We start from the raw sequence: 25,860 nt of genomic DNA, 5'->3' as shown, positions 1-25,860 counted from the left end.
AGAACTCTAAGAAGAATATGACTAAATAGTATGAGATACAGAGAGAGATTTTTTTTTTCCTTAAACAAGGGATGAGGAGAAAAGTCAGGAAAATCTTTGTGAAGGAGATGCAATTCATCTAGGAAATATCCAGTCAATCTATGAACAATTGAGAATATTTTTTCTTCTACTCCATCCATTCTCACTTTAGTTAGGTATAATAATTTATGTTTATGACATATAAAAGAAAAGTAGATAAATTGCCACTAAGTGGAAGATAAAATGGTAAACATGGTAGAAAAGCATTTTATTTGATGATGTGTGGAGTATAACTACATTCATAGGCTTTTAATATATAAAGAATGGATCTGACGGAAGAAGATCCATTGTCAGCTTTGAAAATATGTCCTTTCACCAAGTTTAGTTACAGTGCTCGTAATATAAAACCAGGCCTTGAAATGCGCGGTAAATATGCTGATTCTGGGTACAAATGAATCCTCCACTTCTGAAGGCTTGGTATGGGGTCCGATTTAGGTCTCCAATACAGGTCCAGCGATTTTTGGTCCTCTTTTGGGAAACACACCATTTGGCATGATCCTGGTAAGAACTGAAATAAGACTGTCCAGATATCTTAATTGCTTTGACATTGTAGACATGGTAAGGAAGGGAGCAGTTTGAAGGAAGCTCTTGTCTCTTTCGCTGCCAGGTTTCTGCTAGCAAGTGTGTCTTCAAATGTTGAGCCATCCAGGCTGCAAAGATGTCTAGAGTTTACAGGGAGAAAGATAGCGAGGTTAGTATTTATACTTAGATAAGTCCCTGAAAATATCCTCAGCAATGGAAATCATCATTCACCCCTGATATGTGGATGTCACAAGCACAGTAATAACAACATAATTGAGATAGTGGATGGGAGAACATTTTGTAAGTGCTAAAGTGATATGTAAATAAAAGTTATTATCATTATTACTAAGATGACATTGGTGTTTAAAAATGTCTTCTGTTCCACGCAAGCAAGAGAGCAATATATGTTTTTGTCCTGAAAAGATCTTCGGAAAGAATAAAGCTAGAGAAGTAACCAGGGGCCAGCTTCTAGTGATCTTTGCAAATCATGCCAAAATGTTTGGATTTTCCTGAAATCAATGGGGCTATTTATTTATTTAGAGTGAACAGAGGGGAGGGTGAAAGGGAGAGAGCAAATCTTCAGCAGACTCTGCTCTGAGCACAGAGCCCAGTGCAGGGCTCCATCCCATGACCCTGAGATCATGACCTAAGCTGAAATCAAGAGTCAGACACAACTGAGCCACCCAGGCGCCCCTCAATGGGGGAGTTGTTAAAGAAGTGTTAATGGAGAATTAATAGAAACTGGTTTATGATCATAAATATCAATCGAGAGGCAATGTGGAGGATGAACTGAGAAAGGTGCATTAGATTGGAGATAGAGAAAACATCAGGTTGTCACAATAACTGTGACAATAAACACAGGTGGGACTGTGGCAGTGGCAGAGAGTTTGGAGAAGAAAAGATAAATGTGAGTGTTACTAAGAACCTGGAACTGATTGAATTTGATGACTTGATAGAGGGATCTGGAGTCCCCAGTTGACTCTGCAGAATACAAGAAAAATAGTGGATTTGTGGGGGATAATGATGAGTTTGGCAGGTTGAATTTGGTGTGGCTGTGCCACCTCCAAGTAGAAATGTCCCACCCACTGTTGAATACATCTGCCAGTCCAGAGGTCTGGGGTGCAGATCTAGTCTTGGGAATCACCTGAAGCCTTGCTGGAATAACCTAGAGTGAGTATGTAGAATGAGATAAGGAAGAGTAGAGGACCACATGGCAACTTAGTCACGTAAGGAGTAGGCAGAAGAGACTTAAAAGAAGTGGGAAGAAGACCAAGAGACTATATACTCCCCAAAATCAGGGAGGGGGAGTGTTTCAGGAAGGAAAGGGTTTTAACAGTACCAAATTCTGTGGAGGCTATTTCTGTCCTGTTAATTTTTGGATCTCTATCTGGTGCCTAACACAGGGCTTGGCAAGTGGTAGGCATTCAGTAAATTTTATCTAATATAAAAGGAGGGAAGCAAGCAAGCAAGCAAGCAAGGAAGGAAGGAAGACAGTGAGGTCAACTAAGAGAGTTATTGGTGACTGGGGAGAGATTGGAGTGTCTACAGGCAGAGGCTCAAGCCTGCAGTGAAGGAGCATCGAGCAAGCGAATGTTCTGAAGAGTTTTTTAAAAAGAAATTTGGAAGAAAAGAAGAAACAGACAGAAGGGGATCTAGAACTGAGGGAAGGTTTTTAGGAATGTTTGTGTGCTAAGGGGACAGAGCTTATAGAGTGGGTCTGTTGAAATAGAAGAGGGAGAACAGATCAAGTGGATGAATCAAGGTATTCTGAGGCTGGGATGGGTTCCAAGGCACAAGGGGTGCACTTCTTCTGTTGGGATGAGAGAAAACTCGTGAAAAGGAACGGAAACAGATAAGATTGTTGAGAGTGCGTATGTTCTTTTTTTTTAGCTATTTTTAAAAATTGAAGTATAGCTGACACACAATGTTACATTAGTTTCAGGTATAAAACATAGTGATTCTATAACTCTGTACATCATGCTATGCTGACCACAGTGGAGCTACCATCTGACACCATACAATGCTATTATAATACCATCGACTATATTCCCTAGGCTGCTCCTTTCATCCCTGTGACTTATTCATTCCATAACTGGAAGTCTGTACCTCCCACTCCCCTTCATCCATTTTGCCCATCCCTCCACTCACTCCCCTCTGGGAATCATCAGTTTGTTCTATGTATTTATGGATCCATTTCTGCCTTTTTTTGGGGGGGGGGTGTTTGTTCATTTGTTTTGTTTTTTTAATTCAACATATAAGTGAAATCATTGTCTTCCTCTGTCTGACTTATTTCACTTAGCATAATACCCTCTAGGTCCATCCATTTTGTCACAAATGGTAAGATCTCATTCTTTTTAATGGCTGAGTAATATCCCATTGTGTATATATACACCACATCTTCTTTATTCATTCATCTATTGATGAACACTTTGGTTGCTTCCATATCTTAGCTACTGTAAATAATGCTGCAATAAACATAGGGCTGCATATATCTTTCTGAATTAGTATTTTTGTTTTCTTTGTGTAAATACCCCGTAGTGGAATTATAGGATCATGTGATATTTCTATTTTTAATTTTTTGAGGAACCTCCTACTGTTTTGGGTGGGGTTTGTCCTTGAAGTGATTTCTCCTTGGTGATCGCTGTTCTCTCTATGAAGGAAAAAGTGAGGCTGAGAAGGAGGTGTCAGGGTAATGTAAAGGACTTGAGAGTAAAGAAGGCTTAAAATAGCTGCTTAGGGAATGGAAAAAAAGGAGACAGCTGTGGTCCTGTGCCCAACTGAGGCTGGAGACTGAGTTTTCACTGGCCCCTGGCTGGATGGTTGTGAGATACTTTGGCGGTTGGATTAGCAATTGTGCTATTCAAGCAGAGCAGGCAAATGTCTGAACTGATCCAACTTCCCTTTTCCCTTTCTTTCCTATTTCCTCCCTTCCCTTCTACTTCCCTACCCCTGAATAATCAGAATATTTCCTCTGTACAATCCAAAGTGAGTCCAACAGCAGAGTTACATATGGTTGGATCATGATCTTTCATACCATCAAGGAAAAAATCAGACTTTGCAAAATGGAGGAATTTTTGGCCCCGGGCTGACTGAAGTGCAGTGAGGTGCCGGCTAGGGATCTCTGATGAGCTGGACCCAGTGCACAGCTGAGGCATGTGAACGAGCTCCTGGTGAAAGATGGCTGGGATGGAACAGCTATAAATGTTTGGGTTATAGACCAAGAGCTGAGAATCTGGATCAAGAAACAGAAAGAAAAGTTGAGAATTAGGACACAGATGGAAATGCTTGTTGATATTATAGATCTTGTTGTGAATTAAAAAACAAAGCAAAACAAAAAACGAAAAACAAGAGTATTCCCTTCTTTAAACCAATAGCTTTCAAATTACTCTTGGTTAAAATAGTTGACACCTATTGAGTACTTCCTACTTTCCAGGCATTGTTCTATGGGTTTTACATGGGTGTACTAATTCAATCCTAACAATAATCATATTAGTAAGTTCTTTTATCATTTTCTTCATTCTACAAATGAATTAATGGAGAATTTATATCATATGCACAGGGTTATAAAGCTTGTAGCTGATGGAGTTGATATTCAAATCCAGGCAGTCTGGCATTGGAGGTCATATGTTCCTTTCTCAAATACGTACATATACAAAAGTAGAGAACTCCTGTGCACTGATCATCCAGCTCAACGAATGGTCAATTCATCAGCATGTACACCTAATCTCTATGCTACTTATCTCTATAATCATTATGGGAACTCAATTAGTTAAACTAGGGCTTAACTTGGGTGAGAGCCTCAGTAATCCTTGCCATAAGGTAGAAATTCAATGAAAAACATATTCTAAATCTCCTATACTTAAAGGTAAATCATTCTTTACTATAATTTAGCAGCATCCTCAGTAAAAAGAGATTGGTAAAACAGCATTCCTACTTCTCCTTCTCCCCCACCATAGTTTTCCAAATCCAAGTATTTTTGGCTGCTTGAGCTTGGGATCTTAAAGGAAGATCACGTGCCTTGGAGCTGTCAAGTTGGTGGTCTGCAGGCAACATGTAATCTGCACAATTATTTTCTTAAATAAGATTGAGACCATACTTTCTTCCCGACTCTCTCCCACCCGCCCATCCCTAGATTCCTAGTTCCTCTTGAAAAATATGGAGATCTGATACCATTATGTCTGCTTTTCTGCAGAGCCACATGGCAGAGCTGAGGCTTTTGAGGGGAGAGTCCACACCCCAGTTTGTCACTGTCCCCACTGCCCATGCGGCGTTGTTTGTCTGTTTCACCCATTTTCATTACCTGCATGGCCACTGCAGACATTTGAAAATACTACCCCTGATCAATTTCAAAGACTTCATTGGTGGATCAGGAAACAAAGGTCTAGTAAGTGAACCTATTCAAGGTCTCACCATGGCAACGCCAATATTAGAATCTACTAGAATCTAGGTATCAGAGTGTTAATGAATAGAGAAATAGATGAAGTAATACATTTATTAATACATTTCCAAATGCTTTCTTTAACATTGCTATCTCTTTTTTAACACACTCTAGTGTTACCTATTGCTTCATACTGGTTATACTTAAAAGTTATGCAGATGCCAGTTTGTCCATGTCTTCTTCCTGTGGGTGGATAATCATAGCCTTCTTCAGGAGTTGGAGGAAACTGGGGAATAGAATGAATCAGCCAGATTCCCTGGACTCTGTTCCACAGCAGTAAGCCTACCAAAAATACAGTTAATACAGATACATTAGAAAAACAAATCTCCATTCAACAATAGTGTTCAAAGCTGCAACATTTAAGCCCATTTATATTTCAGGCCAATGTTTTATTCCATTAAAAATTACAAAGATTATGCTTGTTTTTCAAAGATTTCAAAACCAATTCGGGCACACACCACATTGCCCCATTACTGATAATAAGCCACCAAAAAGAGAGCCAGGGCAGCCACCCTGTGAAGAGTTAAGAGGAATTTCATGTTGTAATCATAAGAAGAATTTGTTTTGGCAGAATGCAAATTTGCTAAATTGGAATTTGACCTTGTTAAACTATATAGTCACCTGGCAAGCTTCAGATAATGAGTCTCTTTACTGCTAAGCAGCTAAGCTATTTTCAAAAGCTGGCTAAAAAAGAGCTGAAAGAGAAAAATACCAAGTGGAGAAATGTACCTGTGGTAATTTGTTGTAAGAAACTGATGTTCGCTTATGTGTAGAAGACTAGTCAATTCCACAAGCCCAGAAACAAGAGGCAAAGAGAATTAAAAGAGAAGCCATGCCAAAACAGCCCAGTTAATTGTGTTTAGTGAAGTTCCTAGAGCAAAATAACATGAAAACCAGAAAGGAAGGAAACAGAAAGATTTTCATCATCTTGTGACATGGCAAAATGAATCCTACCCAACAGGCATCTGTGACTATTTCTGTGTTTATAAATAAATTGGGATAGTTTTGGTATGCTGACTAGACTTTCCAGTTTGCATATAACCATGCAAATATAAAGTATTCATGTTTGTCTTATTGTTAGAGTGGAAACCAAATGCCTGCCAGTTATTTCTTTTGCAAAGAATACACTTTAAGAAAGAACACTATTGGTCTCTCAGTGGATATAGAATTATTCCCTGTGTCCAGGGGGAAAATGTCCAAAGTCCTGTTGCCTAAAAGCACTGGATGACCTTCAGAGGCTCTCTTCTGCCCAGATGAGTGTGCTGTTTGCCTGAAATCCTAACCCCCTGGTACTAATGCCGCAGGATGTCAGGCACCTGTTGACAAAGAGAACACCCCCTCTGGACATGGGGTCTCATTCCCTTTCCAGTCTTTTTCCCAAACCGTTTTAGCAACTAACAAGGTGGAGTGAGAATGGTGGTTGAGGGTTGTTGGAAGAGAGGTTGGAGAATGTGGTGTATTATAAAAATTGCTGCACTCTATGCTAATAAGACCATCAGGGAGGCAGCTTGGCTAAATCAAAAGCTTTGAATGCTCATGACATTTGACAGCCATTACAAATTATATTCTTAATCAGAGGTTGCAAAGTGGCAGCCTACTGGTCATATCTAGCCTGTAGATACATATTATTATGCTCACAGAGTAACTTTGAGTTTATTGCCAACATTTAAACACTGGGGAAATTTTCCACAAATACTAATTTTCAACATCTCCTGAAAAATTGCATCCCTAAAAGGCAAGCTGAATACTATCTGCCCCTTTTGACAAAGTATGCACCCTCCAGTTCTTCAATGACCTGCTAGTTCAGCCCACCTGGCTTGCTGATGTCCATTTGCCTGCCGCTGAAGGCATTTGTGTTTGGGACCTTCTGAAAAATACTTGTTGCCGTGGGAAATTATTCATGATGTATTATGTTGAAAAGCGGTTGAAAATAGTCATTACAACAGTTTTATAAAAATGTTTTAAAATACATACTATAGAAAAAGTAAGTAGAAAGGATTATTGTGATTATCTAGTGGGTCCTAGGATTACAGATTTTTTGTTGGCTGGCATTTTGAATTTTTAAATTATATATATATATATATAGTTTATAAATAGAAAAATAAAATTTCCTGTAATAAAAATTAAAATATATGTAACAAAATTACCATAATATTAAAAAAATCTATTTAAAATACTTTTCAAAAATATTTATTTCAAAAGGAACTGTACACTAAGAAGAATGAATTTTATTCTATGTAAATTATACCCCAATGAATCTGACTGAAATGTGTGCATACACACACACAAACATACACACACACAACACACACATAGATAGACTGGTTGGTATTCCCAGTAGTCGGTACTTGGATTTCTCCTATAAAGCATGTATTTTTAAATGTTAAGAAATAAAAAGGAATTTGTGAAAAGGAGATTTCCAAGTCAAATGATATAATTATAACCTGTGATATAGAAATCATGCATTTTGATAACTCAAACCATTAAAAAGAAAAGCTATCTTTTTAGTGTGGAATATAAGAATATTCAAGATAGAACATTTAAGAGAATGTTGATTTCCAGGAGGAAAGAGAAACTAACAGCTTTTGTCATACCTTTAGTGTGTCCATATTTTCTGCTGTAATAATTCACAGAGGTAGGGACCCCATCATTGTATAGTAGATAGGCTGTGTTATTATTCTGCAGGAACACATTAGGGTTATAATGGTGTAAATCTTACACTCGTAAATGCTCACCACATTTCTACCAGCCGTCCAGACTGCAGTACAGAGCTTTCATTAATACACATGAGAAGTCATCCATTCTCCTAATGGGCAGCTTCCCCATCAATATGAATTTTGAGCCATGCAAGACAGGGAATAGGAAGTCCATTCTCAACCATGTATGGCTTCGTCTCATGTGACAGGGACCCTATGCATCGTGATGTGCATGCGAGGGCAATATCCCTATTTCTCTTGGATGTTTTGGACCCGCGTTTCTCATTTGGCAACCAGTGTGTAATAAAGGAGTACTTAAATATTTGTTCAGGAAATGAAGTAGGAACAACCAGCCAAGGATTACACCTGGGTTTTTTCCACTGATATTAGAGGCACAATGTGGAACTGGCTGTCAGGGTCTTTCTGGGTTCCTCTGCCTGCATTGTGCTTCACCGCTTGGTCATAGTTTTGTGTTTAGTCAGGATTCCTCATTCTCTGCTCCCACTACTTCCCTATAGGGGAGGATTTTCCTTCAATCCATTTCTCAGTGTCACTTCACCTTTCTTGCTTGATATTTTCTGCTTAGAAAAAGTGGTGAAGTTGAATGTGTGATATTGGATTTCCTCTGGTAAGGCAAAATATGCGTAAATTTTCTGAACAGTTGGCCAAATCTCTGAGTAAAAATGAAGCTATTATTCTAGTGGTATCTCTTATGTCATGTTTTGGAAACGTGCTTATATTTGTTCTGTGTGGTTCCATTTCATTTGTGTCATGATGCAGCGATTCTTATCGAAGCCAATAATGTTGATATTTAAAAAAATCTGGGGACATAATTAAAAGCAAGAAAGGACAACCCAGCTCCTTTAAAAAAAAAAGATAAAGGTTCCTCCTTTTCTCTCAGAAAAAAAGTCAATAACTGAGTCGCTTACAGTTGCTTCATTATTTGATGTAATCTAAAAACTTTTTTTTTTTAATGCACTATATAGTCTGTGAAGCATTCCTGGCTACTATATTTATGAATATCCAGGAAAAGAAGCTGTCTTCTTATCCTCATTTTCCACAATTGACCATAGCTACTGTTGGCGTTCATGTCCTCTGCCGGAGGACTCTGACGGTTAGTGATTCAATGAACTGGCGTTGAATGTGGTCATGAGGCCATTGTGTGCCTTTGGCATGCAATGTGAAGGGGCTCTGGGAAGATTCCGTGAGGAACTTTATTCTTATAACAGACGAAGTGTATTATTCTAACCAGGAGGGTAACAATAAGCTAAGGTTAAATGGGATGTAGCTCTAGTGAAGAGAGGCTCTCTGATAAAGGGGACAGACCATGGACTTAAGACTAGGTAGGCCTACGCATGTGCCTCTGGACAGCTTTAGTTCTTCAACGCCTAGGCTGGGTATTATTTTGCCTACTGGATGTTGGACAAGACTAGCACAGTCTTGGCCCCTAGTCTAGCAGGGGATATAGACGGAAAAGTACTGGCAACTATAATATAGTTTGATAAGCGTTACTATGAAGGTGTATGGAAGGTTCTTATTGACAAGGGCAAAAGAAGGGAAACAATTCCAAATATAACTGAGATATTGGCCGAGGTCATTTTGACAATTGAGATTTAAAACCAGTTGGTCTGATCTTGCATTCTGCTTTCTGTTAGAATTCCAGGTCGGGTTGGGGGAGTTATGTCTCACCATCACGCCTGGCACAGAACTCCAGCTTCCAAAGAACACCCCATCTCCCTTGGGTGTCACCCACTATTGTTGCTCTTCTTCTTTTGGCTCTATGCCAATCAGACAGGGAAATGAACCCCTTTACTGTCATTTTCTTTCCCGAATCCATCACTCAAGGCCTTGTGTAGGAGCAGGTTTTACTGAGGCTACAAAACATTGAATGGTTTTACATCACTACACCGACTTGCTCCCGGTCTCCCTCCGTGTTTCTTACGCTTTCTAATTCCTAGCTCTCATCTACTCTTTTCTATTTTGCAGAGCAGTTTAGCTCTCTTGCCCTCCTAGGCTCTGGGGCTAGTGTTGTGCCTCCAAAGATCAGTATTATACTCTGCCAAAGTAAGAACCATCTGCCCCAACTAAGGTAAATGACAGAGACTCTACCATGTTGCTCTTTCCTTTCTCTCCCCAGTGGGGAAGGGAACAGTAGAAGCGTTGATTTTCTCACTGATGGGTTATGCTCCCGGCCTCCATCCCCAACCTTGGAAAGAAGGCAGTTTTGACTTTACATAATAATCTATTAATTTAAAACAAGGTTGCTGCTGGGATTCAATAATTTTAAAAAGCACCTAGAACAGTGCTTGGTGCACCTTACAAATAAATTCTTACTTTGTAATTTGGCTCTGAAGGCTGGTCTTAATGGCAGGTGAATAAAGTGAATATTAGCACACGTAGGGACAGCTGTCTGCATGTCTTAAGTAAATACTCACATATACATGTACCATAGTGCTAAGGTCTAACACAGGATTGTGGGGATTAGATTTATTGACTTGTGGAAAGGCCCAGTACACTGTAAGTGCTGAGTCATTTATACACATTGATTTCTCTGTAAGTGAGTGTTAGGAATGCAGCCGTGCGTGCAACCGAATATTATTGTTTGACTTTATTTGTCACCCCTGGTTGGAAAGCAGTATCTTGTCACCGAACAGGAGATGGTGCCTGGAACTTCGGGAGGCTGCCCACAGTGAGCCAGCAGCCTACTTACCTGTGTCTTTTTGGCTGGTTAGCTCATTGCCTGATCGAGTCCAGATAGCAGGTTTAGTCTCCATTCAGTTCTGGGCCTTGCACTAGAGCCCTAGCTCTCAACCTACTATTTGGAAAATGATAAATTAAAAGGAAGACCAAGTGGAAACCTTTACGTGGGCCACCACCATTCATCCCCACCATAGCATCAGCAATCCATCCCTCATGGCATATTGACTGCAGGTCTCGATTGCATTATAACAGGAGGGGGTTCCTTTCTATTTCTGTCAGAGGGATAAGATAGCAAGTACTGAGTGAATTGGCAGAGTCTGGCAGCCAGAAGGCTTCCATATGTAATTAGTTCCCACCTTACCCAGCGATACTATTGGATATAGTGCTGAATGTGCCAATAATTTGGCATTGCTGTAGGGTCTGATGACATATGCCTTAAGGTTTTAGATTGATTCAGATTCTGCACTGGCTTACTTCAAGTTGCTAGGATTGGGGGTTTGGTAGGTTAGCCGTTAAAATCTTTTGGAAGCTTTAGATTCTGTTTCACGCATTTTATATGATTCAGATGAATGATGAACTACAGCTTACCTTGGAGGCGTGTGCTTCATATAGCTGTTGTAATGTCCTTCCCAGCACACTCTTGGTGGTGTTCATGAGCTGCTTACTCCTTCTCCAGCTTCTGGTTGTAGAGTCTAGGTATAGGGACTCTAACCCAGTCTGTCTGCTTTCCTTGTCTTGCTTTTTAGGTAACTTATAAAAGATAAACCTAACAAAGGAAATAATTACAAATTACTAACGTTTATTGACTGCTCCCCTGGTGTTAAGCACCTAAACATATCATTTTACTTGTGTTTCCTAAGCCTAAGGAACTTGCTCCAGCTTTCTGCCTCTATTCTCACCTTTACTTTGCTCCTTCCCAGAGAAGGAATTGCGAATCTGACGGGACACGTCTTGAGAGAGTAACCAGCCCGGCGGGGAGGGTCCCTGTAGGGGAAGCCCATGTATGAATTGTACCCATTGACCGTGGCTCTCTTCTGTTTCCACAGTCCTTATGGCTGCGTTAGGGAGAGGCCAAAGCCCAGGGCTGAACTGCAAAGGCCTTGGATGTGTTTTTCTCTTCTGCCCCAAGTGCTTGGCATGCTCATCTCTTTGTAGCTGGCTGGCTGGGTCTGAGATTTGGGTCTGGCATGCAGAGTAGATGGCACCTCCCTTGAGCCTCTGGCCTAGGCCACAATCTTCAGCTGTTTATCAGACTGCCCTGCACTGAGGATTCAGGGCCAAGACCAGCCAATCAAGTAAGCACTTTGCCTTCTTTACTCTTATCTCCTGTTTGTATATCTTCTTCAGGTATTTCACAGGGAGGAGCGGTCGTTGGATCATGTAGCCCAGGGCTTCTCAATGTGCTGTGTTCACATTTCAGGCCAGATCATGCTTTGCCACGGGGGGCTGTACTGGGCATCACAGCCTCCCTGACTATTAGACGACAGTAGTACTCCTCAGCTCTGCCAATCAAAAATGTTTCCAGACAATGTTGAAAGTCTCCAGAGGGCAAAGTCACCCGGGTCTAGCCAAATACTCTCTAATAGCAAAAATCCCACAGTGAACTGTCAAATACAATGAAGCAAACATTCTAATGCATTCACTATCGCCACACGCCAGTGTCTCCCACTGCCCGTAAAAGCTTCACATTCTACGCTTGCTTCTATTTACATGAGCTCTTTCCCGCTCTGCGCATGCGTTCTTACTCTCAGCGCAGGGTCCTCACATGTGGCAGGAAACCTGAGACTATGCTTTGCTGCGGGCCTGATGTTGCTCCGCCCCTTGACTCTCACAGTGAGTTGTAGCAGCTCGAGGCTGCCTCCCTGTCTGCTCAGTTCAGCATTCCCTCTGACGGGTGTTGCCAAGTGAGATGTCCATTCAGTTGTGGCAAAAATACATTTTATGTGTCAATCACACTGTGGTGGCCCACCACTGAAGGGCTGGAGAACTCTCAGTGTCACGACATACCAGATGAGAACTCATGCTTTTAAACATTTTTTTGGGGTAACCATTTCCAGTTATATTCTGAAGACTCCTGAATCTGTTTGTAGCCCAGACCTCTCTGCCGAGGTCCAGAGAAGCCTACATGCATACATGTCCCAGAGACCTCCAGCTCCATATTTTTGAAACCAAGTTTATAATATTTTGCTCCAACTCTGCTCTTCTCTGCAGCTAGGGAACACATCCGTATGGTCAGAGAAGCCAGCAATATAGAAGTCTTTCTTAACTTCTCCCTCTCTCCTACGACCCTCAGTCCACTTGCGGGCAAGTTTTCTCAGAGTGTTCCTTCCTCTCTAATTTGACTGCCATTTCTCGAACGAGGGTCCACACATTGCCTTGCCCATAATGTGAGTCCTATTGGTCTCCATGACTCTAGCTAGACTGGTCTCCATTCAGCTGGCCTTCAAAGTACCGCCAATGGGCTTTCTCAGATATGAACCTGACCACATCACATCCCTGCTTGAAGGTCTTTAGTAGCTCCCTTTGAGGGTCGAGTGTGGACTCTGCAGCCCAGCACATGAAGCCTTTCATGACCTGGCCATCGCCTCCCGCTGAGCTTCCCTCTCACCATCACCCATGTTCTCCTGAAGCACCAACAACACTGAACTGCTTCCATGCCCTCTCGGTGGCTTTTTGCCTTTTTGCCCCTGTACCTCCTCACTGCTCCCTCTTGGGCCTGAGATGCCCTTGCAGCTCCCTGGTTTTTCTGAGCAGCTCACCTTTGTTCTTAAAACTTAGCTCAAAACTACTTCCTCAGAGAAGTTTTTGGGCTCTATGCTCCCCAATGGCCCCATCTATGCCCTCACCCCATAACTGAGCTCCTGGAGGGCAAGAACCATGTTTCGTTCATATCTGTATTTTTTTTTTTTTAAAGATTTTATTTATTTGACTGAGAGATAGAGAGAGCACAAGTAGGCAGAGTGGCAGGCAGGGGGAGAGGGAGAAGCAGACTCCCCGCTGAGCAGGGAGCCTGATGTGGGACTCGATCCCAGGACCCTGGGATCATGACCTGAGCCGAAGTCAGACGCTTAACGACTGAGCCACCCAGGTGCCCCATATCTGTATTTTCAAAACTCAGCACAGGGCCTGGCATGTGCTCAGTAACTGTTTGCTGAGAGACTGAGTGAGCGTATCTGTGTTCTCTAGCCTGAAGTTTATGCAAAGCTTGATCCCGACCATAATGTCAAAACTAAACACCTTAATTGAAGAATGAAAAGGTGATCAAAGCTTTAGAAGAATCCATGACCATGATGTGATGCTGTGCTTAGTCTCTCTGACACTGTGAAGGAGGCCAGTGACCTAGTACCCACTCCAACAGCTGCCTTGTGCTGCCTAATAAAAAGGTTACCCCAACAGTGCTGTGTTCGATCAAGCCCTCTTTCTCCTTCTCATAAGGGGAAGAGCAAGCTCCCATGTCAGACAAAAAGTAATCTGCCTTCTCTCCTTTGTCAGTCTCTAAAAGGATGTTGGGAGGGTTCTGTTAGGAAAGGCACAATGCAATGAAAGGAAACTGCCAACCAAGAGAGGCTGTCAGTCCTCCCCCTCCTCTGTGGCCACCAGCTGTGCCCCTCTGGGACCAGCAAATCAGGCTCACTAGGGGCTGCTGAGCTCTTTCTCAGGGGGGAAGCTCTCCCACCCAGGAGCCTGCCGCTATTTGGATATTTGGCCCATTTACACACTTCAATTTCCTCTCTTTTTAAAAGGGAGAGGCAGGGTGGAAGACTCCTTTGGACCTTTACAGTGAGCCGTTTTGCCTCAGATACTCTGGCTTTCTAGCTGCATGTACCGATCCGCACATTTCATTTACCTACCAATCCACAGCTTCGCCTTCTTCATTCCTGCACGATATTGTTGTTGCTTCCAGGACCCCAAAGAGGCCAAAGAAGAGCAAAGCAAGGGCTGTTCTCCCAAGTCTTGCTGTCATGTTTTATCTGCCACCTTCACGCCATGCCACAGCGGGAAACCTGCCCCCGAGACTGAGGACTCCGAGTCTCAGGTCTCTCTCAGTCCATGCTGGCGCTGACGTTGGGATTCCATTTACCTCTGTTACCGCTGTTCGGGCATTTTCAGGACAGGGTGAACCTCATGTCATTGTGTGGTTCTGTCACAACATGCCAGCGTGACTCCGGAGGCTTTGGTGCTGAATTGTTGACTGTTTTGCAAAGTCATCAGAAGTTCTGGAGAGAAAAACGGGATATATAGTTAACTCTTCGGAGTGAACATCATGTAGTAGGAAGTTCAGTAGGCAGGGGAACTCCATGTTGATCAGAAGATGTTGAATTAAATATATTTCATGTTTTTCCCTCATGATGGCCCAGGAGTGAAAGCAAATGCTTGTCGGTGACGCACTGAGCAGAAATGACGAAACCTTATGTCTTAGTAATAGTTAGGATCTATCACTTCTAATACTCTCAGTCTTAAGTAAACATTCCCTAAATTGTACTTCAAAGGGTTGCTTCAAAGTCAGAACAAATTTAATTGTATTTTACCAAAGATGTTTACACATTGTCTCCACCTCTGGTTTTAGCCACTCAACGTGGCCCTTTCGTTTCCCAAGAACCCTTGGTGTCCAATTGGTTTTAATGCAATCAGGTAAACATATTGACTGCTCACCCTTCAGGTCAGATAAAAAATGTTAGAAAACATCTGTTTTGCCCAAACTATTCTTTTTCACTCTTGAAACTGAATTTGAAGTTGAAGGCCAAGAGAAAATGGCCCATTACCACAATGACTATAAAAAGGTGAGACCATTCTCTTTTTGGAGGAGGGAAGGGAGTAGACAGGCACATGAAAAGAATTTCTTAAATTGACTCAATTATTAAAGATGCTGTCATAAAAAGTAGCACTTTACCCTCTGTCTGGAAATCATTATGGCTCTGATCTGTCCCTCTGAATATGGATCTAGATCAGTCACTTAGGAGCCCAGACCAAACTGGAATCTTGCAACTCTGGTTGAGTTGGAGTTTTTCAGGACTCAAGGTTCATGGGAAGGTGAGGGGTTAGGGCTCTATTTCTCTAAAGACAGAGTTTTGTGAAGGATGTTTGGACAACCCACCCACATTTTCCTGTGGTGCTTGCAAAAGGGGCAGAATTCTGGGCTTCAGTGCAGACCTGCTAACTCAGAATTCTTCCACTTCGGCTTGGGAATCTGCATTTTTTTTTAAAGATTTTATTTATTTATTTGACAGAGAGATAGAGAGAGAGCACAAGTAGGCAGAGTGGCAGGCAGAGGGAGAGGGAGAAGCAGGCTCTCCGCTGAACAGGGAGCCGGACGTGGGGCTTGATCCCAGGACTCCAGGATCATGACCTGAGCCGAAGGCAGCCGCTTAACCGACTGAGCCACCCAGGCGCCCTGCATTTTTTTTTTAACAAGGTTTGTGGTGATGCTAGTACACCCTAAATTTTGAGGCTCGCTGCCCTGAGCCAAGGCTGTGCTGTATCTGATAGGTTTGCAACCTATCAACTTGGTAAATAAAAAAAAAAAAATCTCATCATTTCTCTGTGGGTATCATTTTGTTTTATGTATGTTTTTATTGCATTAAAAAAAAGGATTTCAGCAACTGTAAACTTTTCATCGAGTTTTAAAAATTTCATAGCATGAAGTTTATTTTTCTAAGTTAAAATAAAATAAAATTAATTTTATCTTATGATAGCTTTTGTATAAAGGTAATAGCTGAGTACCCTAGGCTTAAGATTCATTGATGCATTTAGAGAATATAAGCAACTTGTTTTCAGTTATGTAGGCTAAGGAACGTTTGTTGAATAGGATATAAAATAATTCCTGTTTTCTCCTCATTAGATGCTTAGCACAGGGCCTGGCCAAAAGTAAATGATCCACAAATGTTAGCTAAGATTATTTTTACTACAACCTGAGCCCTTCCTGCGGTTGGGCCGGGGGACATCTGTATTAGGATGCTATTTGCTAAATCCACTTTTGTTTCAAGGTCTGGAAAAATGCTGTTAGGTTACTTTCTTTCAGATATAACTTTCAGTTAAGCTTTCTTATCTCCAGTTGTTGCTGACTTGATCATGCTGATTGTCAGTCTGTGACTTTTCTTATGCAATCACTAGGTATCAAACCCTGTACTGGACATTGAGGGGCTCCAGAGATGTCAACATTACCCTAAAGACTAGATTCCAGTGTGTCCTGGTTTTTGCTAAAAACAGTGAAGTAATGTGAAAGGAAACTGAATTTGGTGGATGGAGAAAATGCAAACTGGATAGAATGGTTTTCACAATATCCACTTTTGAAGCCCAAGTAGTAGAAGGTGACAAAAATACCACAGATCCTTCACAGTACAATTACCTCTAAAAACAGTAGAAAACCCCTTCATTATAATTTAGCCGAGTATAGTGAACAAGGTAGAGTTCTTCACTTGGTCATGGGCTTCTTAGTTCATAGTTGGAAGTTTGCATTCATTCATCCAGTAATTCTGGAAGATCTCAGTCCTGATCTCCTTGAAATTGTGCCTCTTCCACTTTAGCTCTGTCATATCATCCTAGTGCATTTTATGTCTCTTGCATATACTCTGTCTCCTGTGTGTCTGTATTAATCCCGATTCTTTATTTGATCTATCTTCCAGTTCTCATATTCTCTCTTAGGCAACATTATTCTGTTACTTAATCTATCTCTTCCAAATAACTAATTATATTTCTTTAGTTGTGTTTAATCTGTTTCTTAATGCACCTAGTAATGCATTTCTAGAGGTTCTATTGGTTTTTTTTTCTAAAATATTTTTCAAAATTTTCAGATTTACTTGGTTTTTTTTATGGTCTCTTGTTTTTTGCTCAAGAGAAGATACACTCTATCTCAAGGAAGAGATATGCTCAGTTCTTTTTTTATTTCTGTAAAAATATTAAATATGTTATTTTATATTTTGTGTTTGATAATTCCAATATCTGAAGTCTTTGCTGTTTGTTGTTTCTGCAACTCTCTCTCATGATACCTCGCTACCCTGTGTGCTTTTTTATTTTCAGCTGTGAGTCCATATTCTTTGAAGCCTTATCTGTGAAAATTTCTTGAGATTGAGATAAACTTGGATTTCTCCAGACCCTGGCCTATGCTGGCTTCACTGAAATTTGGTCATCCTTTGACGACTTCTGGAAGTCAGGCTGCTGGCTTTATTTTTTTTTATTTTCAATAGCTTTTGAGGTATGATTTACATGCCAGAAAATTTATCTGTTTAGGTTTAACTTAGTGTTCAAACTTTTACAAGACTGTTGATGTCCTGAGTAAAATCTAGAATGTGACAGACTGAAGGAAAAAGTTGATATCCTTATTGTGGGAGGAAGAGGGGGACTGGAATTATTTTGATGAAAATTGATGAGACAAGCAACGTGATACAGGTATTTGTGAAACAAAGAATTATTATTATTTTTTTTAAAGATTTTATTTATTTATTTGAGACAGAGAGAATGAGAGACAGAGAGCATGAGAGGGAGGAGGGTCAGAGGGAGAAGCAGACTCCCCGCCGAGCAGGGAGCCCGATGCGGGACTCGATCCCGGGACTCCAGGATCATGACCTGAGCCAAAGGCAGTCGCTTAACCAACTGAGCCACCCAGGCGCCCCTGAAACAAAGAATTATTTATGAAAAATGTTGTTAAAGGAAAACATAAGTAGAATTAATGGAAGAAGGCCAGAAAATGTTATTTTGTCAATTCCTATTCATCATTCATAGCTTTGTGGATGCCAGACCCTCCTGGAAGCATCCTTGATCTCCCTCAATCTGGCTTAGGTATCCCAGGGTTCACTGTATTTTTTTCAATGGGAGTAATTATCACAATGTGTTCTAATTACTTGGTTATGTTTCTGAGCCTTCTTCTCAAAAGCAGGGGTCCTCAAGCCAAATCTGGCCCACTGCCTGTTTTTGTAAGTAAAGTTTTATTAGAACACAGCAACATCCATTCATTTATGTATTATGTATAACTATTTACACTGTGATGGCAGAGCTGAGTAGTTGCAACAGAGACTATATGGTCTGCAAAGCCTAAAATATGAACTTTTTGATTTTTTACTGAAAAGGTTTATTCTAGTGTGAAGGGTATAAACTTCTAATGTATAATCTCTATCAGGGCAGAACAATGCCTGCCTGGTTTGCTATTGTATATCTAGCACTTACCCTGGTGCTTATCACCTAGAAGGAGCTAAAGAAATATAGATGAATGAATGGGTTGAATGAAAACGATGTCAGAGGTTTCTATTCTGGGGTTATGTGGAATTTATAATGAATTAAATCTAAACAGATAAATAAAAATGAGTATGCAGGCAAAATCCAATTTTAAAGAACTTATAATGTTATGTCAAAAAGGCAGCTGGGTATAGTGAAAACAATCAGGCAGGCCTGGGTTCCATGCCTGGCTCTGCCTCTCAAAAGTCTTGTGTTTTTTGGGGCGCCTGGGTGGCTCAGTTGGTTGAGCATCTGCCTTCGGCTCAGGTTGTGATCCCAGGGTCCTGCATCGGGCTCCTTGCTCAGCGGGGAGCCTGCTTCTCCCTCTGCCCCTCCCCCTGCTTGTACTTTCTCTCCCCCTCTCTCCCCCTCTCTCTCTGTGTCAAATAAATAAAAAATCTTAAAAAAAAAAAAAAGCCTTGTGGTTTTGGCTTTTTTTTTTTTTTTTAAGATTTTATGTTTAAGTAATCTCCATACCCAACATGGGGCTCGAACTCACAACCCCTAGATCAAGACTTGCGTGCTCCACCAACTGAGCCAGCCAAGCGCCCCCACAACAGCCATGTGGTTTTGACCAAACTATTTAACCTCAACACTGTCAGCTTCCTTCCCTCGAGGAGAGGCTCATGATCTGTGCTTTCAGAGAGTGCTCTCAGGATTCAGTGAGGGGCTGTGTGCATAGCCTCTGGCACATGACGAATGCTTATTAAATGCTGGTTCCTTCCCTCCTTGTTTCCTGTTCTTCTGTGACACTGTTACATCTTTATCTTTGCTGATGGACTAAAAACAGTCTTTTGGTGATACGGGTTTAATGACCACAAATAAACCTACATCACTCATGTTTACAGTCGTCCTTGCCCAGATAAAAGTCAATGTTTGACTCAAATGGAGTGCCTGTTACTGAAGACTCGAAGCTGAATTTTCATCCTGCCCCCAAGGGCAATGAGCTTTTCATTCTCCCCTTACTTCACTATTTAAACATCCTAGCCATACACACAGAATCGATCAGAGCAGAGAATTCCCCTGCAATTTAAACCAATGACTTCAGTTCTAGAAAAAAGTGATGGCTTGGACTGGGGTCTCTCTGGGGGTTGATAAGTTCTGCTTGGTCCAGTGTAAGCAGAATACGGCTTTTCAGTCTCAGCAGGGCTCTGTCCACGGCCTGGGTCTCCCTGGTAGCCCTATAGCTTTGGGCAGCTCACTTTACATCCCTGATGTAGTTTCTTTTAAAATAGGGATTTTTCCTCTTCAGTTGCAGGGGTTTGGGGAGGAATAGATAAGATAATGTAGATTCCAATGAATGGAATTTAAAAAATGGTATAGAAACTCAAGTTTGCATGGCCGTTTCCCTCCGTCTATATCCTTTCTCTCCCTAAAGAGTGGGCTGGCCGTCCAGGGGGGATCAGGACTCTGCCTGTAGTGGGAAAGAGCCTGTTATTCGGGGGCAAATGGGCGGGGTTCTCCTCCTGCCTTCTGTCACCAAGTAATTTTGTGACCTTGGCAGGACACTGAACCCCTAGTATCTCCCTTGGTCAAACTTGGATTAAAAATACCTACTTCACAGGGTCCTGGTAAAGGATCAGAGGGAATAATACATGCCCAGTTCCTGACACAGATGAAACCCTCACTAAATGGTTACTACTGTTGTTTTTATTCTCAAGACTTACACATTTGGAAAGAGGTATCTTTCAGTGTACGCGTTTCAGTGACATTTTCTTCCCACCGAGTTCTTGGAGGTCTCCATCAATTCTTTGTTGTGGCGTTTCCAGCCCCCAATGCTAGAAAGCTGCTGAGGGCCTTGTTCCAGTCCCCAGCCCTAAGGCTACTGGCGCCATGGAGAGGTTGGCAAGAAAATTAGCATTTCCCCTGACATTTAGTGACTGAATTTTCTCTTCCTTAGTAATAGGCAGAAGTTTGAAAATCACTGAGCACCTGTAAATAGAATCTTCGTTAGCTAACAGGTCACCTTCCTTCTACCATAATTATGCATATGACTTGTTAGACTGTTTTTGAAGCATCTGCTTGAAAAATCCCTTTAGAGTCACACTTTGAACATAACTCAGGGCATAGCCCTCCTTGATAGCAAAAATAAGCCACTCTACAGCCTAAAGCAACATGACATTTTCTACTAGATATCAATATTTTCCCATCTGACATTTAGTAGATCCTAGGCAGCCAAAAAAAAAAAAAAGAAAAGAAAAGAAATGAAAAGAAATACCAGCTGCTTCTAAGGTTATGATTCACCATTATTGTTCTTATCCTTATGTATTGTTAAGATCTGCCAAAGTGATATTAAGATTGTTCAGATGAGTACTCCTTTTTCTCGTATTAGTTCAGCATCTTTCTCTGAAATCTTTTTGTTCATGAATACCCAAGAAAATAGGCAAAGGAAAAACCTGGGCACAGAATTGGAAGAACTTCTCCAGAACATTCCAAAGACAGAAAGAGAGGCCTGTCTCCATGAACAGTTCTTCCATCATGGTGCACTGCAACTGAGTTGATTTTTATACCTGTGTTGGGTCCTAAATAGCTAGCCCTTTTGTATTTGCCTCTGTTATGGAGGGAAGAGATGAGGCTTACAGAAGCTCTTCTAAGACTGAAGAGAAAATGTGAGTTATTTTTATATTTAAAAAAGGTTTTTTTTTTAAATCTTTCTTAATATTTTTTTTTTAAGATTTTATTTATTTATTTGAGAGAGAGAGAATGAAAGAGAGCATGAGAGGGAGGAGGGTCAGAAGGAGAAGCAGACTCCCTGCCGAGCAGGGAGCCGGATGCGGGACTCGATCCCGGGACTCCAGGATCGTGACCTGAGCCGAAGGCAGTCGCTTAACCAACTGAGCCACCCAGGCGCCCCCTTTCTTAATATTTTCTACCTCAAATCCAACCACTGGGCCTTCTAGGGTTAACAGACTCCAGGCTAAGGACCCCTAGACCTGTAGTGACGGCCTTCATCATTTTCAGTATGGTCTGCAAATAAGAGAATGCTCACTATCTCATTACAGAAGTGAAAAATAAGATTAATTTACAATCTCAGAGAGTTCTCTCCAACATTACTTGCAGGTAAGTAATGATTTCTATCCTCTTATCTTTCAAGACATGTCTAAGAAACGGGGATTTTCCTTGTGTAGAGCCAGGTAAAAATTTACTCGGTCTGATGTTTCATCCAGAGTATTACTCTAGGAAATTGAGTTTCCTTTTGTAACTTTGTTTCCTGAAGTCACACAGGCCTGAGGACGCCACACAACCAAAGTATGAAGGCAGAAGCAGGCCTTGTCAAAGCAGCAGTCTTTCGGGACTGGCGTGCAATCTGGGTATTTATCTCTAACAGTAATTGGAACCCTTTGATATAAAATTTGACATGTAGTTATTATTTATCAATGATAATTATGGCTAACATTTATTGAACACTCACTGTTTGCCAGGCCCTTTTCTGAGTGCTTTGTTGTTTTTCCCACAGAATCCTCACAGCAGTCCTGAGAGGTGGGCACTACCATTATTCCCATTTTATAGATGGGAGAAATTCGCCTGCACGTGCAGAGCTAATAGGTGGCAGAACAAAGGTTCACCCCCTATGCTGCCTGATTCCAGAGCCCAGAGCCCATCCTCTCAGCCACCTGCCCACCCTCCACGTGACAGCCACCTTCCTATCTTCTTGTGCAGTTATCTTGGACACAGATCTCCGCACCACACTGTGCTTTCTACACCATAGGGTTCTGGCACCTATTTTTGATTTCTCTGCCTGCAGAACTGGGGGAAGTCTTACTGAGGAGAACAGCCTCATTTCTGGTCTGGACCCGTTATCCGTTCTGTCAGGTCCTGCCGAGAGACTCTCGGGCATCCCACACCTCTGTTGTTCCATTCTGCTCCGTCCTCAGATGGTTATGTCCTTTTTCTTCTCACTTATCACCCAGTAAATGTGATTACTCAAGCTTTGCTCTGGTGCCAAGGCCTGGTCGGGGGCTCGCTGAGGAAGGCTGACCTCTCCTGCACGCGTCACGCAGGAGCTCCATGATGGCCGCGCTGTGTGGAGTGCTCGGTCTTGTTAGCAACGTGAGCACTTTGTGCTGCGTCCCTGACTCTCTCTACGCTCAGTTCTGCCCTTCCCAGGCCTTTATTCTCCAGTTGGCTGTGCCTGTGATCTCCGGGCTGTGGCGATCAGAGAGCTGACGGTGCCTTCCCCACTTTCCCAGGAAGAGGAACTTCCTGCTCAGGGTTTGAGCTGACGTGGCAATTCTGTATTGAAATCTTTGGGGTATTTTCATTAACTCTTCCATGTCACCACACAAGAAGTGGAGGTGATGGTGCACCATTCACTCAGCCACGCCATATTTGTTAAGCACCTATTTGGGTACTAGGCACTGCGCTGAGCACTGGGGTTGCCATGATGACTAAGATAGAATGGTTCCTGCTTCCATAGTCGCCCATTTTTTAACAAATCAGACATATGGTGAGGCAATTGCAACATAATTTGATAAAGGCTCTGCTAAGGCAGTAACTCTTTCCAGAGCACATAGAAGAGGCACCTACTCCAGCCCTGAAGAAGTGGCATCTGAGACCTGAAGGGTGACTAGAAGAAGTTCGGCAGGTGAAGGGGTTGGTAGTTGGGCGGAAGGAAGAGAAAAAAAAGGTGCCCAAGGAAGAAGGAATAGCATATTCAAAGGCCTACAGGCAGAGAAAGCATGCAGAGCCTGGGCAAGCCCAATGAGCTCAGGAGAGCTGAAGCAGAGTTTAAATAGGCTGTGGCAAGACAGGCAGTTGGAGAGGTGAGCGGGGTTGGGGACCTAAAGGGTGGCTGTCATTGAATCTTTCTGTGTATCATGTAGGAACCACTTGCTTTTGCAGACTGAGCTACTATAGCTTGGGGATTTAGTGGCAGGGCGTAGGACTGAGGGGTCACATTTGTTGAGTCCTGCTGTGTCTTGCAGCTGATGGATGATCTTGGAGACCTTTGGTTCTGGCCCCTCATCCATGCCGTCCAGGGGCCCCGGGCCAGCCAAGTGCCTCCCTCCCCCTGGTGGAATCCCTGTGGCTCAAAAGTCATGTCAGAGTCTTCCTCCGACTGCCGCCAACAGTGCTCTCTCCTCTAAAAACTGGTATCTTCACTCAAAGTCCCTCTTGCCATCCCTGCCACTGCTGTGCCCGCAGCTGGGCCTGACGTGGCCACTGTAGTTGGGGTGGCCCTCACGGCTCCGCGAGGTACTAGGAACTGAGCCGGGATGTTCACACTCACCAGCAACTCCTGCAAGTAGGGTGGTTATCTCCGTTTGTACAGCCGGGGAAACTGAGGGCTCAGAGCCAACAAATTATTTGTTGCAACCACAGAGCTATAAATGGCAAGACGGAATTTGGACCTGGTCTGATTCCAAAGCCCCTGCAACCACAAGCGGTGACTCTTTCCTTGTCCGTATTATCATTCTTATTAAGATTCTTTAAGTCCACTCTTTGCGTTGTCTTATTGATCCTGTTCTTGAAGATGAGTCCCTCCAAAACTGGGTCAGAGGCTTTTGAGGGACCTCTCCAAGAGTCGTCCCTTGAATCAGCAGCATGTCCTAGCAGGCTCTGTCCCTGAGATTTAAGCCCGCCTCTCACACTTCACGATTCCTCCCCGGGGACCTGGTGATGCTTTACGTAAGCAGAATTTGGGGCCGCCGTCAGCAGATTGCCTGTGTGCCATTAGCAGGGGAGGTTCCTTTGTGACCCTCCCCAGACTCTCACTGCATGTTGTTTCTGATTTACTTTTATTTTTGTCACTTTGCTTTCATTACCATTTTAATGTTCAATTTTGACGCTAACTAAAATAGGGTTTTCTGCCCCTCTGCTCCCTCCTGTTTCTTCTCTCAAACACCAGTAAAGCCCAGGGATGACTCTTCTGAATCCTAGCAGTGGGGATGGATGCATTCGCTAGCGAGAGCTCCGGCTCCAGATAAGGCTACTAAACAATCAGTCACCAGGCTTTTATTAAGTGTCTCTTCGCTAAAAGCATAGCTGTCCCTGCAGCCAGATGGCCCTGGCTCTGCCCTCCTGAAGGTAATCTGGACCCCGTCGCTAATTACTCTTCTTCCCGGCAGCAAGTAGAAGAAGCAATTTTCAAATTGTTTTTATTGATCACACGGCATTTTCTCCGGAATATCAGTCAGTATAAAAAAGAGGATATAATTATTTTCAGTTAACGTAGTCAAAACATGTTAATAGAGGAAGGGCAGTCTACACAGTGGTTCAGAGGACAAAATCTGGAGTCAACAGATCTGAGTAGGAATCCTTGGCTCTATCCTTCACTAGCTATGTGGCGTAGAGCAGGTCACTTAAACTCTTTGAACCTCAGTTTCTCCCTCTGTAAAATGGGAATAATACGAGTTTATAAAGCTGTTACAAGGATTAAGTTAGCAGGAATTAAATAAAACAGAGTAAATAGTTTGGTCCAGGAGATACTGTTATTGTTATCATTAGTTATTATGATCAAGAACGCCCTCTACCTGTCTGTCCTCAGGCTAGCGGGATATATTTTCAACTGTTTCTCGTAATTCTCTTTTCTCCGTTAAAGTTCCCATTTTTCTTCAAAGGTCAGATATAGTCTTGCTTTCATGAATACTCTTAACTCTCACCTTTTATAATTATGTGATTCAATCAAGGCTTGAAGAGCTTGGAGTTGACTTTCTGCTTTCGTTTAGGTTTCTTCAATAAGAGGACTGTGTTTTTGTTGTAGAATGATGAGGTGGAGTTCGTCCGAACTGGCTATGGGAAGGATATGGTAAGAGTTCTTCATATTCAGCGAGATGGAAAATACCACAATATTAAAGAGGTGGCAACTTCAGTGCAACTTACTCTGAGCTCCAAAAAAGATTACGTGCATGGAGATAATTCAGACATCATCCCCACAGACACCATCAAGAACACGGTTCATGTCTTGGCAAAGTTTAAAGGGGTAGGTGTCACTCTTCTTAGACGCTGCCTCTCTTGAATGCAGAACTCACTGTACTATAACTTGAGGGTATTATTTGCTTGCTGCAAGTTCCCTTTATTTTTTTAATCCTATTTTTACATTTAAGCCACTAATTTTTTAAATTTCTATTCTAAAATTCTCAGCCTTACAGAAAAGCTTTTTTTTTTTTTCTTTTTTCTTTTTCTTCTTCTTAACCTCACTTCTCTTTTTTGGTTCTCAACTTACTACATCTTTTAGGAAGAGAATCCTACCTGACAAATTTACATGTTCTCTCTTAA

General features: G+C 42.1%; 2 protein-coding genes across 3 annotated transcripts in view; one reads left to right on the top strand and one right to left on the bottom strand.

The window, feature by feature from the left end:
• Window positions 1–25,860, top strand: part of LOC102731882 (uricase) — a 78,432-nt gene that overhangs the window by 31,969 nt on the left and 20,603 nt on the right. The window contains exons 1-2 of one of the 2 annotated variants that reach the window (XM_006736944.3): window positions 15,118–15,215; window positions 25,346–25,564. In XM_006736944.3, the coding sequence (XP_006737007.1) occupies window positions 15,186–15,215; window positions 25,346–25,564 (249 nt within the window). In that variant the 5' untranslated portion in view covers window positions 15,118–15,185. Of the gene's footprint in view, window positions 1–15,117; window positions 15,216–25,345; window positions 25,565–25,860 lie in introns of those variants that run through there. The other variant, XM_081818674.1, reaches the window with a different exon arrangement.
• Window positions 258–15,339, bottom strand: DNASE2B (deoxyribonuclease 2 beta). Its single transcript, XM_006736945.3, has 6 exons — window positions 14,286–15,339; window positions 11,023–11,200; window positions 7,633–7,717; window positions 5,159–5,320; window positions 3,635–3,832; window positions 258–740 (listed from the first exon to the last, which is right to left on the bottom strand). The coding sequence occupies exons 1-6, from the start codon at window positions 14,396–14,398 to the stop codon at window positions 400–402; spliced, it is 1,077 nt and encodes a 358-aa protein (XP_006737008.1). The 5' UTR covers window positions 14,399–15,339; the 3' UTR covers window positions 258–399.

This window comes from Leptonychotes weddellii, chromosome 4 (assembly GCF_054177405.1).
Source record: "Leptonychotes weddellii isolate Sample4059 chromosome 4, ASM5417740v2, whole genome shotgun sequence".
NCBI lineage: Eukaryota > Metazoa > Chordata > Mammalia > Carnivora > Phocidae > Leptonychotes > Leptonychotes weddellii.
Note: the sequence above shows the minus strand (reverse complement) of the source record. Positions and strands in the feature narration are given on the sequence as shown.

Bases quoted from the DNA above. Each gene is read 5' to 3' on its own strand.
- DNASE2B (XM_006736945.3), bottom strand. From the start codon at position 14,398: ATGACAGCAAGACTTGGGAGAACAGCCCTTGCTTTGCTCTTCTTTGGC. The intron at 3,833-5,158 runs GTAACACTAGAG...TTCTTGATCCAG, and splicing joins TAACCAGTATGAAGCAATAG to ATTCTCAGCTCTTGGTCTAT. The intron at 741-3,634 runs GTATGAAAGATC...TGTAAACTCTAG, and splicing joins GTCTGATTTTTTCCTTGATG to ACATCTTTGCAGCCTGGATG.